Source organism: Chrysemys picta, chromosome 2 (genome assembly GCF_011386835.1).
Source record: "Chrysemys picta bellii isolate R12L10 chromosome 2, ASM1138683v2, whole genome shotgun sequence".
NCBI classification, from domain to species: Eukaryota; Metazoa; Chordata; order Testudines; family Emydidae; genus Chrysemys; species Chrysemys picta.
In genome coordinates this window covers 70,431,104-70,448,183 of record NC_088792.1, presented here as the reverse complement: position 1 = coordinate 70,448,183, position 17,080 = coordinate 70,431,104, and the positions used below count along the sequence as shown (strand labels likewise).

Genomic DNA, 17,080 nt, shown 5'->3' with positions numbered 1-17,080 from the left:
TTTTCAACTTTTTTTCCCCCTAAAAACATTTGTCAAAACCAGGGCCGGCTCCAGGCACCAGCTTGGCAAGCTGGTGCTTGGGATGGCCACTCTGGACAGGGGTGGCAGGTCCAGCTATTCGGCGGACAGTCCCTCACTCCCACTAGGAGCGAAGGACCTTGCGCCGAATTGCTGCCGCAGATCACAGCTTTTTGTGTGTGCGTGGGGGGGGGGGGGGGCTGCTTGGGGCGGCCAAAACCCTGGAGCCGTCCCTGGTCAAAACTAACCCTCTCTTTCTCACAAAAGTTTTAGTTTTGATGAATCAGCATTTTCCAACTAAAAAAGTGTTTTGTGGAGAAATTCCTGAGAGCTTTACTAGATTGTGGGGTTCAAATTGTGGGTTTTGAACAGGGTTCAAAAAAGAACTAGATAAGTTCATGGAGGACAGGTCCATCAATGGCTATTAGCCAGGATGGGCAGGGATGCAAAACCATGCTCTAAAGTGTCCCTAACCTCTGTTTGCCAAAGCTGGGAATGGGTGACAGGATGGATCACTTGATGATTACCTGTTCTGGTCATTGCCTCTGAAGCACCTGGCATTGGTCATTGTCGGAAGACAGGGAACTGGGCTAGAAGGACCATTAGTCTGATCCAATATGGCAGTTTTTATGTGCCCACTAGGCACAGCCTCAAGACCGTGGCAATATGAAGGGACAGCACCACATGGGAAACATCAGGAGGTTTCCAGAATGCAGAGGGAGCATGCCTGTACTACACACCTTAAGGGGAGCAGCCTATTTCTCCAGGTGTGCAAGCCCTGCTTTGCATGTGAGGCAGCAGGAGGTCTGCTTTTGGGCATAAATGTGTTGTCAGGGGATCAGGGATGGAGCAATTCCTGTAGTACCCTGACTCCCTGTGACGGACATGTATTCGATAGTTTGATGATCATTGTCTATATTTCAGTCTAACACAGATGTTATAATACAACTAAAATTATGATGACCATGAAAGTTCTGAGTATCTAAAGTACATAATAAAACTAAACATTGATGTTTGAGGGTGCACATTATCTACAAATGTTCTAGATTCTCTGTTTTTTCCCCCCACAGTGTATTTCATGATATGGGTAAGTTGGTACAACATTAAAACCAAGAGAAATATTATAATGAAAACTCATTCATAAAGTTCTATGTGAAGTGAAGCATATTTTCCAGTGTTTTCTGGAATCCTTTTCTGCACTGTTGCCCAGAATTAGAATTAATTCTCCTCTGGATTAAAGATGCATTGGTGGATTAGTCTATCATTGATGACAACAAAAATATATCCTTCCCAAAGGCTTAAAATAAAAGGAGGTCTGTTAACTACAGACATCATTACTGTAACAAAACATGCAGAAAAATATTTATAACAGAATATCATCACTTCTGAAATCAAAAGTAGTTTATGTAACATATCCTGTGTTAAATATTGAATGTCAACCCCAAAATAAAATGTATAATCATATTTAAAAACACAAAGGGCTGATCCCATAAAGAGTTACACATTGAGTAACTTTTCTTAATCTAGCAGTATCATTGATATTACTACACTACTCAGGTGAGTAACCCTACTCACTTGCTTAAGAGTTTGCAGATTTGGGCCCAGAGCTTGCGCTAGACTTTACAAAACAGCATTTTTTCTCTATATAAAAAAAAAATCTAGTTAAACCACCACAGGAATAAGTACTTTGCAAATTAAATTTTAGACTTTAAAAAAGCCAACTAGATCATATCAAATCAGCCTCAAAGTGAAAAAACTATTTTTGCAGATTTAAAATTGTATCATGTTATGCACTTGATCTATATTATCATTCTTCAAGGAAAGATATAGTTTAATAACTTATGTTATTTGTTTTAATTGATATATTTGAATAATATAAAAATGCATTATCTATCTCAGTGGTTCTCAACCAGGGGTATGTGTACCCCTGGGCATATGCAGAGATCTTCCAGGGGGTACACCAACTCATCTAGATATTTGGCTAGTTTTACAATAAGCTACATAAAATGCACTAGCAAAGTCAGCACAAACTAAAATTGTATACAGACAAAAGTAAGCAAGCAAGCAATTTTTCAGTAAAAGCGTGGCTCTGACACTTTTGTATTTTTATGTCTGATTTTGAAATTATTTAGTTTTTAAGTGAGGTGTAACTTGGGGTATGCAAGACAAATCAGGCTCCTGAAAGGGGTACAGTAGTCTGGAAAGGTAGAGAACTACGGATCTGTAAATTAAGAGCCAGATGCTGCCCCCTTTACACCAAATAGTATGATTCTCCACATATAGTCCCATCCCAATCAGTCCCACTCAGTAATACACAGCCAATTATAAGACTTTCTGTTGTGAATTTCTGGGAGCATTTAAAGGCAGAAATATATTTGTCCATGGTAATGTCTTCTAAATAATGCCTGTTTATCAGGTATTGAAGCCAAATCCCAAAGTCCCGTTTAAAGGCAAAACTTCCACTGAAACCAATGGGGATTTTCCTCAATAGAGACATCAAGAATATGTTTCCCATTACTTTGTGCAAAAGTGTATTACTATGTGTGAAAGTTTATTAATTGCTAATATTTAACTTATTTTAAAATAAGTTAGTCACGTAGATTTTTTTCCTCAATAAAAACTTCAGAATGTATTCACTAAGATGTCATACTTAATGTATTTATTAAAAGCCTTCCAAAAACATTAGTGAGACAAGGAAGGTGAGGTAATCTCTTTTATTGGATCAACTTCGGTTAGCAAGAAAGACAAGCTTTGGAGCTATACACAGCTCTTCTTCAGGTCTCATACAAAACTAGATAAACAGTTGTAATGTGATTTTATGTTTCCGTGCAGTTATTTGTGTGACTATGTGTCTTGAGATTTTACAATTTATTGATATAGTAATTGAGCTCAGTTCTTTCATCTCACACTAACACCAAAATAGTAATAAAAATACGCCAATAGATACAAGATTAGAAGTATATAAACATCAAAATGTTTGGCAGAAAATGAAAAACTAAGTTAAATGAGTTTAAAGATTTTATTTTCACTCCAGTATGAATCGTTTCAGATTTCTCCCCACCCCCAAGAAAAAGATTTACGCTGGCGAAACGTTTTCTCCCCCGTTGCGTGTTTAAACTACAATAACGACTAACATCTCATTAGGTACAGGGAGCCCCTAAACAACAGCCTAGCGCCTCCAGTCGCAAATTAATTTCCCCGCACCTGAACAAACTCCACAGATTGATGCAGCCCATCGCAAGGGAACTGCTGAGCAGGCTTGACCCGAGCAGCAGTTAGAGCCGAGGGGAGGGAAGGGGGCAGAAAATTGGGTGCAAGTGGTAAGACTAAATAAAAGTCAGAGCAGCTGGAAGGTAAGTGACGCGCAAAGGGAGAGGAGCGGGACCTGTCCAGGGTCCTGAAATCACAACTCCGATACCAAACTCATTCATTCAACCGCCGCAGACATTCATTCAACAACCCCCTGCACAGCTGTCTGGCCAACACAAAACCTGATTAAAAGCTTAAATCTTGTCAAAGAGATTTAAAAAAAAAAGATTTTCAAAGCCACGTCCCGAGTCTGAAGCCTGCATCTCTCCTCGCGCCCTACTCTCAGGGGGGCTGCACCCGCTGCACGGCACCACGCAGCCGACACGAGGGCGGCTGAGAGGGGCAGAAAGCCCCGGGAAGCAGCAGCCTGCGCCTACAACTTCCATGCAGAGAACAGCTGGGAGCGGCCGGGACCGCAGTCCGGGAATAACCCTGCAAGTTCCCAAAGAGGCACCAAGCGCAGCCCGGTCTCTTGGTAACTGGCGAGCTGCCCCAGCCGACACCAGCACACCAGGGACACCTCCCAGCCAGGGGCTGAGAGCCGCCCCCGCTGCCAAGCCGCACCACCACAACCAGGGGAGAGGGGTGCATGCAATGCCGGACCGACATCCAGCTCTGCCTCTTTCTCCCCTGCAGCCCCCCAGCTCCGCTGCAGGGATGGGAAGGGGCCACCACGCTCCCGCTGCCCCCGACTCACGCGTGCCGTCGAAGCGAGTGGCGATGGTGTCGAGGAAGGTGTTCTGCGGGGCCAGCAATCCTTTCATCACCGGCATCTTTCCAGCGCGGTGCGAAATTCTCCATCAAACTTTGTCCGGGAGGGCGGCTCGCAAAGAAAGTGCAAAGGGCGGGGGGAGAGGGAAGGGGGGAGCGCGGGCCGCTGCGACTTCGCCGAACCCGGGAAGCGCCCGTCTCCCCGGCCACACACAGGCTAGCGAGAGAGCTCGGCGCCTCCCCCCTTCCACCAGCTGCCGGAGCTCCCGCCCGCCAGCTGCGCCCGCTAGCAGCCGCCGCGCGCTCCATTCCCCCCCTTGATTGGCTGGGGAGAGAGACCCGGGGAGGGGTTTGTATGTGTGGGGGCGGGGGAGGTTCCTTGCACGACGTGGGAGCCGCAGCCGCGTGGGGTGGCGGGCGCGTGGTTCGGGGGTTGTTTGTTTGCACTCAAGGCGCTTTGTTCAGCCCTTCCTCGGAGCGGGGAGCCTCTGGCTGGCGTGTGTGGCGGGCCACCTGGGCAGAAGGGGCGTGGTCCCAGGAGAAAAGGTGGGCTGGGGGTAAGGGAGGATGCTAAGGGCAGCTGGGATTGCAAATGACTGGGGTGCACGTTGAGTGTGCGTTCATCTGACAATACTCCACCTTCTAGCGGAAAGGTAACAGCTGAGGCTCCCGCATCCAGCCAGTCACACCCCCTCCACCAGTCCTATAGAGAGAGAAAGAAAGAGAGTGCTTAAAGAACAAGTTCACTAATAAAATCCAGGCTGTAATGAACCCCAACACAATAGAGCTGTAAAAACCTGTTTCCAGGCGGTTTTTTGGCCTCAATCCTTTTAGTTCTATTGCCTAAATAGAACATAAGAATATAGACTCCATTTCAACCCCAAAAAATCCAGTCCCCCTCCTCCCAAAAAACCCCACCGTATTGTTGCAAATACCTAAATCCTCCCACTTTCTGGCTTCCAATTCCAAACTACACCTTAAAAACGTAGACCCTGATATAGCAGTATTGCAAAAACCCAGCATCGGGAGCCTGCCAATTTTTGGCCCAAACCTTCAAATTGTACCATTAAAAGAGAGAATAAGTGTTGCTGCTACTATTCCTCCTAAAAGGTCTGACTCCCTCCCCTTGTACACAGTCTAGTACAGAAAGCTGCAAAAACTCTAATTTGGCAACAGTACCTGCTGGATCCACCTATTTTTTTTGCTGCATCCCTTCTGGTTTTACTGTCTAAACTTAATGGGTATACAGTTTCTCTTACTCCCCTAGAGTAGTCTCAACCCCAATGCATTGTGATATATCAATGTTGCAAAAATGTGTATCCAGAAATTGAATCCAGCTGGGTCCACCTGGGACACTGGATCTGAGTTCTGCAGTGCTGTTGCTCACAAGAACATCAGAGCCAGGTGCAGTGCAAATAGATAACCATGGGACTTGGGTGGCGTAGGCAAAAGCTGGCAGGATCCAGATAACTGAGGTTCTATTGAACCAAGATGCATTGGGTGCCTGAATCTCTCTTTCCCCCGATTTGTATGTGAGAGGTGTCTACGTTTCTTCTCTTTTTCTGCAGAAAAGTTGGGGAGATGGGCTAAAAATTGGCAAAACCGGGTTCTGGATTGTCATTTTTGCAGCACTGTTGCACTTAGATGCCTCATGGTGTGAATCACTTTGGACCAACAGGAGACACTAGATTTGTTCTCCGTTTAGGTAGTGCAATTTGTGGGGCTGGATCCAAAAACTGGGAAGATTTGGCAGGGTCTGCCTTTTACCCAGACCCCCCTACTCCTTTTAATTTGCCTTATTAATCTCTTAATAAGAGAGTGACTTCCTTGTTGCTGTTGCTCACCTCACTTACTGCCTTGTAAGAAATGCATTTTAGTTCCCTATACACTGCATTTTTTAATTATTGTGAAGGGTTTTTTTTAAATGTTGTTTCCTTGATTGTATCCTTGTGTCACACTAAATAGTTTGAGCCATAATTTTGTGGGAAATAACTTTGCAAGACAAAGCACAGGATCCTATTTAGAAAAAAGAACAAACATTTAAGATTTTTGTGTATAAATAAATGAAACTATGGATGCTCCCTGGTCCATAAGATCAGGAGTTTATCCACATTCTAACAGCAGTACAATCTCAAATGAGTTGTATGCATTTTGGGACTACTCTAGACCCTAGAGATTGGTTTTGTTTTCCTATATAGTGTTTTTAGATTCTTTTTGACGATCTCCCAACCTGTGATTCAGGAGTTCTGCCTAACCTGAAAAAAAGCAACCCTTTTAACAAGAAAAGGAAAGAAAGTGTGAAGATGTATGTCACAGCACAGAATGACAAGTTTATGTGCTAGAGAGAAAAGGGGAGTGAAGGGAGTGATATTGGCATGCATGAAAGACACTCCTCTGTTGAGACTAGTGATTTGCTCAGGCTGTGTTGCTGTTTGATTGTTGCCTAGTATTACTCCCCAGAGTAAAGTCATTTCATTTACTGTAGCAGCTGTGGTGGCAAAACATCTCTCTGTTCTTTCAGTCCCCAAAGAGGTTCACCAGGAGGTAGGCAAGGGTAGGTTTTCAAATCCCTGTGCATTAAACAGAGGGTTCTGGCTTTCATTATTTCACAGTGTTTCTCTTGCCTCTTTTATTTTTATTTCTGGCAGTTCCTAATTCTTTGTGGCCTCCCTTCCTTTTGACAATGCAGATAAGATCTGGTTTCTCACTCCCTAAGAGAAGAACCATGGGTGGGGGCACAAAAGGGTCAAAAATGTTCTTTGCAGCAGGATTGATGAGGAAGATTCATGGGGTAAGAGGATGCTGATGCATTGATTTTATTGCACAGCATAAAGCCTGTCCATGACAACCTCACCTTGGCATTGCAAATACAGCAGTATTTTGCAGAGATTACATTAATCCGGCCAATCCTCCTTCTATTGGAAGCCCATGGGAAACACTGGTGGGTCCCAGCTGTGTTGCTGGGGCTCAGCAACAGGGAGCTCCCAGCTTGTTTTTTAAATGGAACATGGGAGTAGAGACACTCTCTGTCCTACAGTTACCTGCTGTCACCTTAAAAGCCTTCATCATCCTGATGAATCATTAGCTACAATAGTTGATTGACTAAACTTCAGATGGATGGTAGATTAGTATAGATTCTCATTCACACCAGGCACGAGCAGGGTACCTTAGTATTAAAAACTATGCAAACTGAAAATTTGAGCCATTGTTACTTCCCTGTGTCAAAATTGTTTCTTTGGCCCCTCAGATGAAAGTATCCAAGGTCTCCTAGACTAGGCCTATATACTCCACTTAAGTAGGTGTTACACTATAAGTAACATTTCATTTCTCTTAATCATTGAATATTGTCTTCCAAGTTGGGTGCAGATCTCAGTCCAAACTAGATTTCACATACTCATCATGGGCAGCGGAAAGGCCCCTTTGCTAAAGTAGAAGTAAATCTGTGGTCCTTGCAATTTGCAAAATAGTTCACATCAAGTTGTGTCTGTAAGAGGCAAGATTCAGTCTGTGACTTTCTCCCTCCATCTGCCCCAAACTCCTATATCGTGCAAATCAGGGTACAGTGGAGAAGGAGGGGTGTCAGGAGAGAGAATAAGTAATTTGTCCACAACTCATGTGTGTGTTTGTGGAGGGAGTTAGAATATAATGGATGGAAGTTTCCTACATTTTGCACCAGCCAGCACCGTGACAGACAGATGTCCTGATTATCTAGAAAAGTCAAGTTGTCATAATTAGAGAACTCTGCCAGCTTATAGTGTCTCATATGGTATTTCACATCACATGGCACTGCAGCAGTAAACACTGTGCTAGTTGTGGGGTCTCTGTGACCTGTGGGGCCTGGGCAACTGTAGGTTTCACAGCATCTTCTGGACCAGCCCCGTTCAGTGAAGGGTAGCAGAGCTTCCTAAAGAATCCACAATGATTGCCTAATGAAAACAAGGGTAAAAGGTAAAAAACAAATCCTGTCATTGAAAAGCCTAACCAAGGCACTTTAAAAGAAAATCTATATTGACATGAAAATACAGACGTTACTAACACCTGCCAGGCAACCTCTCCTGCATGCTTCAAACATTAATTCATTTCTGGTGAAAGGTGAAGGACTGAGTGTCATAGTGACTGAAGTCCCTCTAGCAACTAGCTAGAGGAATAGCATTGGCAGTTGCAATGCAAACTGCATCATCTATGTGCCTTTGCCCTGTTTTAGAGAGACTACATATGAGGGAGAGAGAATATTTCATCTTTAATATCATTCATTCTTTGGCCTCTCAGTTGAAATTGACAAAGGTCTCCTGGATGATGAGTCCTTCAGGGCAGAGGACGGGGAATATAGGCAGATAGTGTATCACACTTTATGCTTGAACAGTGCATAACACATTGTGGATGCTACCATGATATAAATAGTAGTATACCAGTAATAAAAATAGTGCCAATTATGACCATGACTTTTGTATTGTGGACAACTAGGAACTGGACTTAGACCACAAACTCATTTCATATGCCTCAGAACAACCATTAGAACTTGCAGTTACTACGAGAGCTGATCAAATAGTTAAAAAGGTAGATACACATGAAAAATAGACATTGAACTACTAGAGGGTAGTGGGACACAGGAAAGAACAGGTAAGAGGTGGAAATGCATTAGTGCTGGCACTGGCATTCTATTTTGCACGTTGGGCTGAAATCAACTGAGGCTGATTCCACACCCCTTTACTAACAAGAGTCATCCCAATGAAGTCAATCTGATACTTACATCAGAGTTTTAAATGCAAAAAGTTTCAAAAGGATAGGAAAGCAATAAGTATGGAATAGCTCAAATGAGATAAATTAGCAGCTTGAAACAGTAGTGTGCTGAGAACAGGAAGGTCAAGAAAGCAAAGAATAAGGGTATGTCTATACTGCAGCTGTGAGGTGCGATTCCCAGCATAGTTAGACAGACTCACACTAGATCTGGTTGAGCTAGAATGCTAAAAATATCAGTGTGGACATTGTGGCTAGTAGCCAAGTTCAAGCCCCCTCCTCCCCCAAGGTCCAAGCTCAGGCAACTAGCATGAGGCACAACCCATGTCACATATCAAGCTAGCACACTGTTATTTTTAGTGTGCTAGCTTGAGCAGAGCTAGCACAAGTCTGTTTACCCGCACTGGGAATCACATGTCCCAGTTGCAGTGTGGACATGCCCCTAAGAGGCCTAGAGTATTTAAAAGGGAGTTGAATGTGATGGGCAGACAAATGAAAGTCTGCTGTCAGGTCCTGGAGAATTACCTCTTTTGCTTTAGTTAATACAGAAACCTTTGGGTTTTTTGCACATACTAGGTATTCAAATATTTACCCTCTTTTTGGGTTTACTTTCCTGGTATATGAACAGACAAAATCCAAAAGAAAGTATTTATATCTTATTCTTATCCATCAGCAAATTCACTTTACATTTTGTTATATTAAATTTAAAGTTGAGTAGTAAATATCCTTAGATGCTGATTTTACAAGATCATTCACTTATATTGCTATCAAAGATAGCAAAATAAGAGTAACTTGGAGAGTTGATTTTCATTTCTGTTTATACACTTATATCACTATTTTTGGTAAACAGTTCATTCCATTCCTTTCTCTCTTCATTTATATTAGTGCAGTTGAGCATTTTACTGAGTTCATAATGTAAGCAGATACTTAAAGAAAGACTACACCAAAAATAATATACTGGGGTCTAATAGGATTGCTATAGTTTAGGTTCATCGGTGTCTCCCCACGGTAAACCCAGGTTAATCAGGCATTTACAATTTAGACTACAAGTATAATTCCAGCAAGCAAAGTTTGTTGCTTTAGATTAGTGGTTTTCTGTGCTCTGGAGACCTCTGAGAGTCCGCAGTCTATAAGCTGGTCTATACTGCCACAGTAAATCAATCTAAGTTACGCTACTTCATTTACGTGAATAACATAACTGAAGTCGACGTAGCTAGATCCACTTACCGTGGCGTCTACACTGCGTAGGATTGATAGGAGATGCTCTCCCGCTGACTTCCCTTACTCTTCTCGGGGAGATGGAGTACACAAATCGATGGGAGAACGCTCTCCCATCAATTTAGCATGTTTTCACCAAACCCAATAAATCGACACCTGCTGCATCGATTGCAGCAGTGCGGTTCTACCGGAAAGTGTAGACTTGGCCTATGTCTAAGGGGTCTGCAAAAGATTGACATTACCATAGAACAGTGGTTTTCAACCTGTGGTCTGCAGGCATCTGGGGGTCCCCAGACTATGTCTAAGATTTCCAAAGGGGTCAGCACCATCTTTTGCAAATTTTTAGTGGTCCACAGATGAAAAAATATTGAAAACCACTGCTTTAGATTGTTCAATATACAAAATGTAAGCTTAGAGATAAGGTCCCAAATATTCACTAATTTAATACAAGTGTTATATTTAATGCATTACATACTTTTCTATTAAGCAATACAGATTACCCAGAAACAGGGGTATGGTGAGCAAGTCTTGCACAAGACTGGTATGAAGGAGCAGAGGGATGCCTGAGGTAGATCACCATACCCAGGAACAGTAATCTAGCTGTGCAGCTGCTCTGGTCCCTGAGTACGTTAGGGCCAAGGAAACCTTCCTTATGTTTGATCAGACTTTCACAAGATCAAAACAATTTTACAGGGACATTGCTCATTCCTTCAGGTCTGGACCCACAGAAAATAACCCATGCTGGATATGAACCATATTTCCTTCTCAAATTCCTTGAAGAATATTGTGAATCATTATGAATCATCTTGCAGTGTAACAATTTAGGAGCTGCTTTCTGCTTTCACAGCACAAACATTTGACCCTACCTACTGCTGCAACCATGCAGCTGAAAATAATTAACAAAAAATATCTAATTACTGATCCAAAAGGTCTACCTACGTCATCCTTTTGTGCTTGAATTTTCCACCTGCTTACTTGTTTGCTAACATGGGCCCCCCCAAGGGGAGAGAGAGCACTAGGTAAGAGTCTAAAAATATTAGAAAAGGCCAAGGAAGTGGCAACCCGCCATTCATCTGCCATGAAATAGCTAATGTAATCTGAAATAGTGCCTGTTAGGAATATTACTGTATCACAGTGCAGCACGAAGCACACCTCTGTGACCACTGCTCTTTACCACTCTGAGCTTTTTTCTTTTTAATTAAATATGTCAACAATAGAACATGTATAATAATAAAGCTGCATACTTTGCATTTCATCCATCTGATCAGCTTGCAATTAAACGTCTGTCAAATGAGGGACAATCTGGGCCAAAGTTTATCTAGATTTATATCCCATGTAAACCACATTTTGTAAACTGGTGCAGAATTAGATCCACAAAGTTCCTTAGCTGGTGTAAATCAGTGTAGCTCCAGTGAAGTTAAAGGAGTTATGCCAATTTACACAAGCTGAAGATTTGGCCTGGGTAGTTTAAAGAACACCCAGTTCAGGAGCATATTTAGTAATGGGGAATTTACACATCCTTGTTAGAAGCTGAGCTGGTAACACTAAGGGCAGGTCTACACTAACCCCCCAATTCAAACTAAGGTACGCAACTTCAGCTACGTGAATAATGTAGCTGAAGTTCGAAGTACCTTAGTTCGAACTTACCTTGGTCCAGACGTGGCAGGCAGGCTCCCCCGTTGACTTCGCGTACTCCTCTCGCCGAGCTGGAGTACCACAGTCGACGACGAGCACTTCCGGGTTCGACTTATCTCGTCCAGACAAGACGCGATAAGTCGAACCCAGAAGTTCGATTTGCTTGCCGCCGAACTACCGGGTAAGTGTAGACTTACCCTAAGATTGCCCAACAATTCCCACTATAAGAATGGGGGAAATAGGTGGAAGAGTCCGAGCCCCTGAGAGCACACTCCCATCCACAGCTTTGAATAGAACCCAAGATTCCAGAGTTCCACCATTCCTCTGCTGTCAGCTGAAAGGCATGTCACACAACACCTACATGTTTTATGGTGGCATACAACAAGATAGCACTGACATGGAGGATCTTGTTGCATTCCACACAGCTAAAAATATGCCATGCTTTCTGTTCAATAAATGCTAGAAGTCTTCCCACTGCTTTTCTTCTAATACAGGGATCGGCAACCTATGGCACACGTGCCAAAGAAGGTACGCGAGCCGATTTTTAATGGCACGCTGCTGCCTGCCGGAGTCCCGCTCAGCCCGCTGCTGAACCCCGGCAGCGGACTGAGCCGGACCCCGGCAGACAGCAGCATGCCATTAAAAATCCTGCCCGACCCAGCCCGCTCTTCTCCACCCCCTGGCTACCGCTCTGTCTGGCGAGAGCAGGGGGCAGAAGCAAGCTTGCTCCTGCCGGCTGCTGCTGTAGGGCAGGCTCCGCCGGCAGCCAAGCTTTCCCCTCCCCCGCCTCTTCCCCCAGCGTGCTGCAGGGAGCCTCGCCTCCTCTCCCTCTCTGCCGCCGATGGCCCTTGCGAGGGAGGGGAGAAGAGCAGCTCCAGCGCCCTCACTGCTCAGACCGGTAAGGAGGCAGGGAAGGGAGGCAAGAGTGGGGCCTTGGGGAAGGGGGGTAGGAGCGGGGCATATCCCTCCAGCCCCCTGCCGTGAGCCGCTCAGAGCAGGGGGCTGCGAGCACCCCCCTGATCCCAGCCCACCCACCCCCAGCCCTCTGCCCTGATCCCTGCACCCCCTTGCACCTCAGCCCCCTGCATCCCCCCCACAACCCCATCCCTGATTCCTGCACCCTCCACACATACCCAGCCCCCCACACCCTCCTGCCCTGACTCCTGCACCCCCTCACACACCCCCAGCCCTCTGCCCTGACCCCTGCATCCCCCTTGCACCCCAGCTCCCTCCATCCCCCCAAGACCCCATCCCTGACTCCTGCACCCTCCACACATACCCAGCCCCCCACACCCCATGCCCTGACTCCTGCACCCCCTCACATGCCCCCAGCCCTCTGCCCTGACTCCTGCACCCTCCACACATACCCAGCCCCCCCCACACACACCCCTGCCCTGACTCCTGCACTCCCCACACATACCCAGCCCCCCCACACTCCATGCCCTGACTCTTGCAACCCCACATCCCCACCCCCCCCCCCACCCTGAGCACCAGGTTGGCAGCGGGCTGAGCGGGGCCGGCGGCTGGGACCCCAGCTGGCAAGGGGCCGGCAGCCAGAACCCCAGACTGGCAGCGGGCTGAGTAGGGCTGCCAGACGGGACCCTGGCTGGCAGGAGCCAGCGGACGGAACCCCAGACTGGCAGCGGGCTGAGCTGCTTGGCCCACCGCCGGTCTGGGATTCTGGCTGCCGGCCCCTTGCCAGCTGGGGTCCCAGCCGCCAGCCCTGCTCAGCCCGGTGCCAACCTGGGGTTCTGTCTGCTGGCCCCTTGCCAGCCGTGGTTCTGGCTGCAGGCCCCGCTCAGCCCGCTGCCGGCCTAGGTGAACGGAACCCCAGGCCCGCAGCGGGCTGAGCAGGCCGGTGGCTTAAGATCAGCATTTTAATTTAATTTTAAATGAAGCTTCTTAAACATTTTGAAAACCTTGTTTACTTTACATACAACAGTAGTTTAGTTATATTATATATAGACTTAGAGAGAGAGACCTTCTAAAAACATTAAAATGTATTACTGGCACGCGAAACCTTAAATTAGAGTGAATAAATGAAGACTCGGCATACCATTTCTGAAAGGTTGCCAATCCCTGTTCTAATACCTAGTGAACATAAACATGACTATCCAGAGTCTCCATCACCAAAGTATCCTGCATGTTGTCTTATTTGTGCTATATTTTAATATATTATTTGGGATCAAGGAATAATCTTTTATAGTTATCTGCTGGAATCCTGAAATTTCAGCAAAAAGGAAAAAAAATCTGCTTAAAAATGTCGTTCCAAATAAGGAAGATTATTATGCACTAGTTCTGCCACCCTCTCTCTGGAAGTTGTCCCATTAAAAAGAAGAAGGTTACTTGCAGAGTAAGGTACAACTCAGTGGGAGTAGGGGAGCAGAATCTTTCACTGTGACTTCAGGTAGTGACATCAAGCATAGTCCGTATTTAGCAGACACACTAAAACACTTTGAACAAAGACAGCACACTTAAGCATCCCCTTAGATACAGGATTAGCTGTTAAGCCCTAAACATGTGTTTCTGAAGCGCAGATCTGTAAAACTGTCCCTCCCACAGCCAGATCCATAGGAATTTGTTAGAAATTGTGCTGCCCTGCTTGTACGCAGAGATTCACTGAACATGGGGAAGTAAGCATAAAAACTTCCCTGACCACAGGATTTAACCCTTAGGTGTGATCACTTTCCAAACACCAGCCTTAGAATCGTAGTTCATAACACAGTCCACCTGAGACTATTTTTGAGTGATTCAGTTGGCTACATGATAGCAAATACTAGGACTAATTATTTGTTCTTTTTTCTAATATTTTTAGCATACAATGGATACGGAGTCTGATTCTGTATCAGGTATACCAGTTTGACACCAATGTAACTCAGATGAATTTGGTGGAATTACTCCGGATTTCCACTGGTGTAAGAAAGAGCAGAATAAGGCCCACTTATCAGTATTTCTGGTGTGAAAAGTGTACTAACTATAGGGAATATCTATAATACTATGGTAACGCTAATTTGTTTTAACATTTTAATGGCCATTCTTGTACTCATCAAGAGAACACTAAAGATTTCCCAGACTGATTCTGATAAGCTGAGGCATGTCAGTTACTGCAGGCTATATGATGGGGAGAAAGCTATAAAAAAAGATTAGTCTTCCACTGTGATGCCATCTTCAACATAGTTTGCAATGTGATCACTTCTTTGGCGGTCTCATTAAGAGAAACCCAGGATAATATTAGTGATGTTTATTACTTCTGCTATTTTAGATTTTGTTTTATTTGTAAATGTGAAATTTAGTTCTCATATTAAAATATGAGATTAGCAACTGAACCTATGAAAGCTCTGTAATGTGTTTCAGTCTTGCCTGGTTACATACATATCTATTTACTGGTTATGAAAGAAATGGAGCTGAAATGTAATAAGGTTAAGACTCTGGTAGGAATTGCTATGGGTTAATCTATGAATAGTGATATGCAATAATAGGATGCACATTATACATGATCAGGTCAGTGAAGGGTAGTTATTCTATTCTGGGTTATAATATTTTCCAGTGTGAATGCACTGATCTCACTTGTATGGGGGTTAGTGGATGTTTTTTATATGCCTATAGTGCTTGATTTCAATGGGAACTATACAGGAAAGCTTCCCAGATAAGAATACGTAGGTACACATTAGAAAGACAATAGGGGCCAGCTGTTAGATTAAAAGTTTCTGTATCATGTCTCCAACAAGCTGTAAACCTTGTTTTGCCAGGTGGGGAACTAGAAAGCAAAAGAAGACTAAAGAGTTAAAAAGATTCTTGGAGAGGGAGACTAGCAAGGGGTTCACCTGTGAGCAGCTGTCTAGGCAGAGAAGCTGGCACAGGCTGGCACTATGGAGGAATCTGAAAGAATTGGTCCTCCCACATCCAGGGAATGGTAAGCCGTAGGGAAGAATACATATAGATACAGTACGTTCTATTGGCTTTGAGATACACTTTCTCTAAAATGCTTTTGTTCTAAATAAACAATACTTTACTTTAAGGAAGCTGTTTGATCACTAATTACCACTGTCATTGTCTTGGAAGGAACAGAAATGCAGGGTCTGAGCCCAAGTCACACGTGCAAAGGTAATCATAGGTAAGACACATGGAACTGCCAACCAGTACCTGGATGGAAAGTGAGGGACTCCTGTGATAGCCTGAGACCTAGAAGGGGTTCACTTGGGGAGACCAAGAGGGGTCAGAGGTGCAGTCCACCCAAAGCAGTAACACTGGCAATTCCATTTATATTTTCTAATGTATTTTCTTCTCTTTATATTCATGAACAGTAGAGATACGGAAATGAGTCTTGTCCCATGAAGCATGTATGTCTCAGTAGGCATGTCATATGATTAACAAAACTGAATAGGCCATTTCTCTCTATTGCAAGAAAACCACTAGCAACAACATAATCACATTTTAAAATATGTAACTATTGTAGTAAAACCTGTGTAGACCCTAATTGAGGAGATGGTTTGCCAGAGAGGCACAACTAAGAGTAAGAAGATGTTGAACCAGATCCATACCTGGTGAAAATTGGCGTAGCTCCATTTACATCAATGGAGCTATGCTGATTTATGCCAGCTGAGGCTCTTCAGATCGTATAAATTTTTCATCTTTTATTAAAGATTTACATCTTACTGAAGGAAGTTCCTAACATAAAATTGAGCTTGTTTCCATTATACATTTGTAATCAATGTCTTTAGTTTCACTCACATTGTGTAAATAAATTGTTTGCCTACTGTAACTAAGTCTGTGAATGCTAGCTCTTGAAGCATTTTTGTTTCAAAAACATTTTTGTCATTATTATTCTCAGTAGTCAAACACAATTTACATCTCACTAACTTAATTGTACATGCTTTAAAAGGTATAATGAAGCCTTTGATCATTGACAAACTGGACTGTATGTGTGCTGATCACCAAATTTAAAACTATGTTGGGTTTGTGCTTGGTATCTTCTTAAAAATTCAATGAGGTGTTGGCAGATGTAATGTCGTTCTCTTTCTTTTTAAAATATTGATTATTGTAACACCTAAATACATCATTTGGTAGATCATAAAATATAGGGAAATATGAAACTTATTAAATCTATTTTTTATTGAAAAATGCAGCCTTGTCAAAATGTTTCACAGACCAATTTTGACAAAATTTTCAGCTGCTCAGTGAAACAATGGAAATGAAACAAAAATGTGTTTAGTTTCTAATTGAAGCTTTCATTTAGTTCTCATTTTCAAAAATGAAAAAAATTCTCCTCCTTTCTTTCTCTTCCCAGATCAAAAAAATTATGTTTTGGTTTAGAAAAATCAAAACAAAAATGTCAATTAAATGAAAATGTTCATTTCATGTAGAATGTTATTGAAAAAAAAATCAAATTTCCCATAAAATATTTTGAATAAAATAAAAATATTTTTTAAATTTTAAGACATAAAACCGCATT

General features: G+C 43.5%; 1 protein-coding gene across 1 annotated transcript in view; it reads right to left on the bottom strand.

Moving 5' to 3' along the window:
• KCNH8 (potassium voltage-gated channel subfamily H member 8) overlaps positions 1-4,707 on the bottom strand; it is a 356,652-nt gene extending 351,945 nt beyond the window's left edge. Inside the window, exon 1 of the mRNA XM_008170570.3 lies at positions 4,025-4,707. Within this exon, the coding sequence (XP_008168792.2) occupies positions 4,025-4,100 (76 nt within the window). The 5' untranslated portion in view covers positions 4,101-4,707. The remainder of the gene's footprint in view (positions 1-4,024) is intronic.
• Between the last annotated feature and the right edge of the window lie 12,373 nt (positions 4,708-17,080).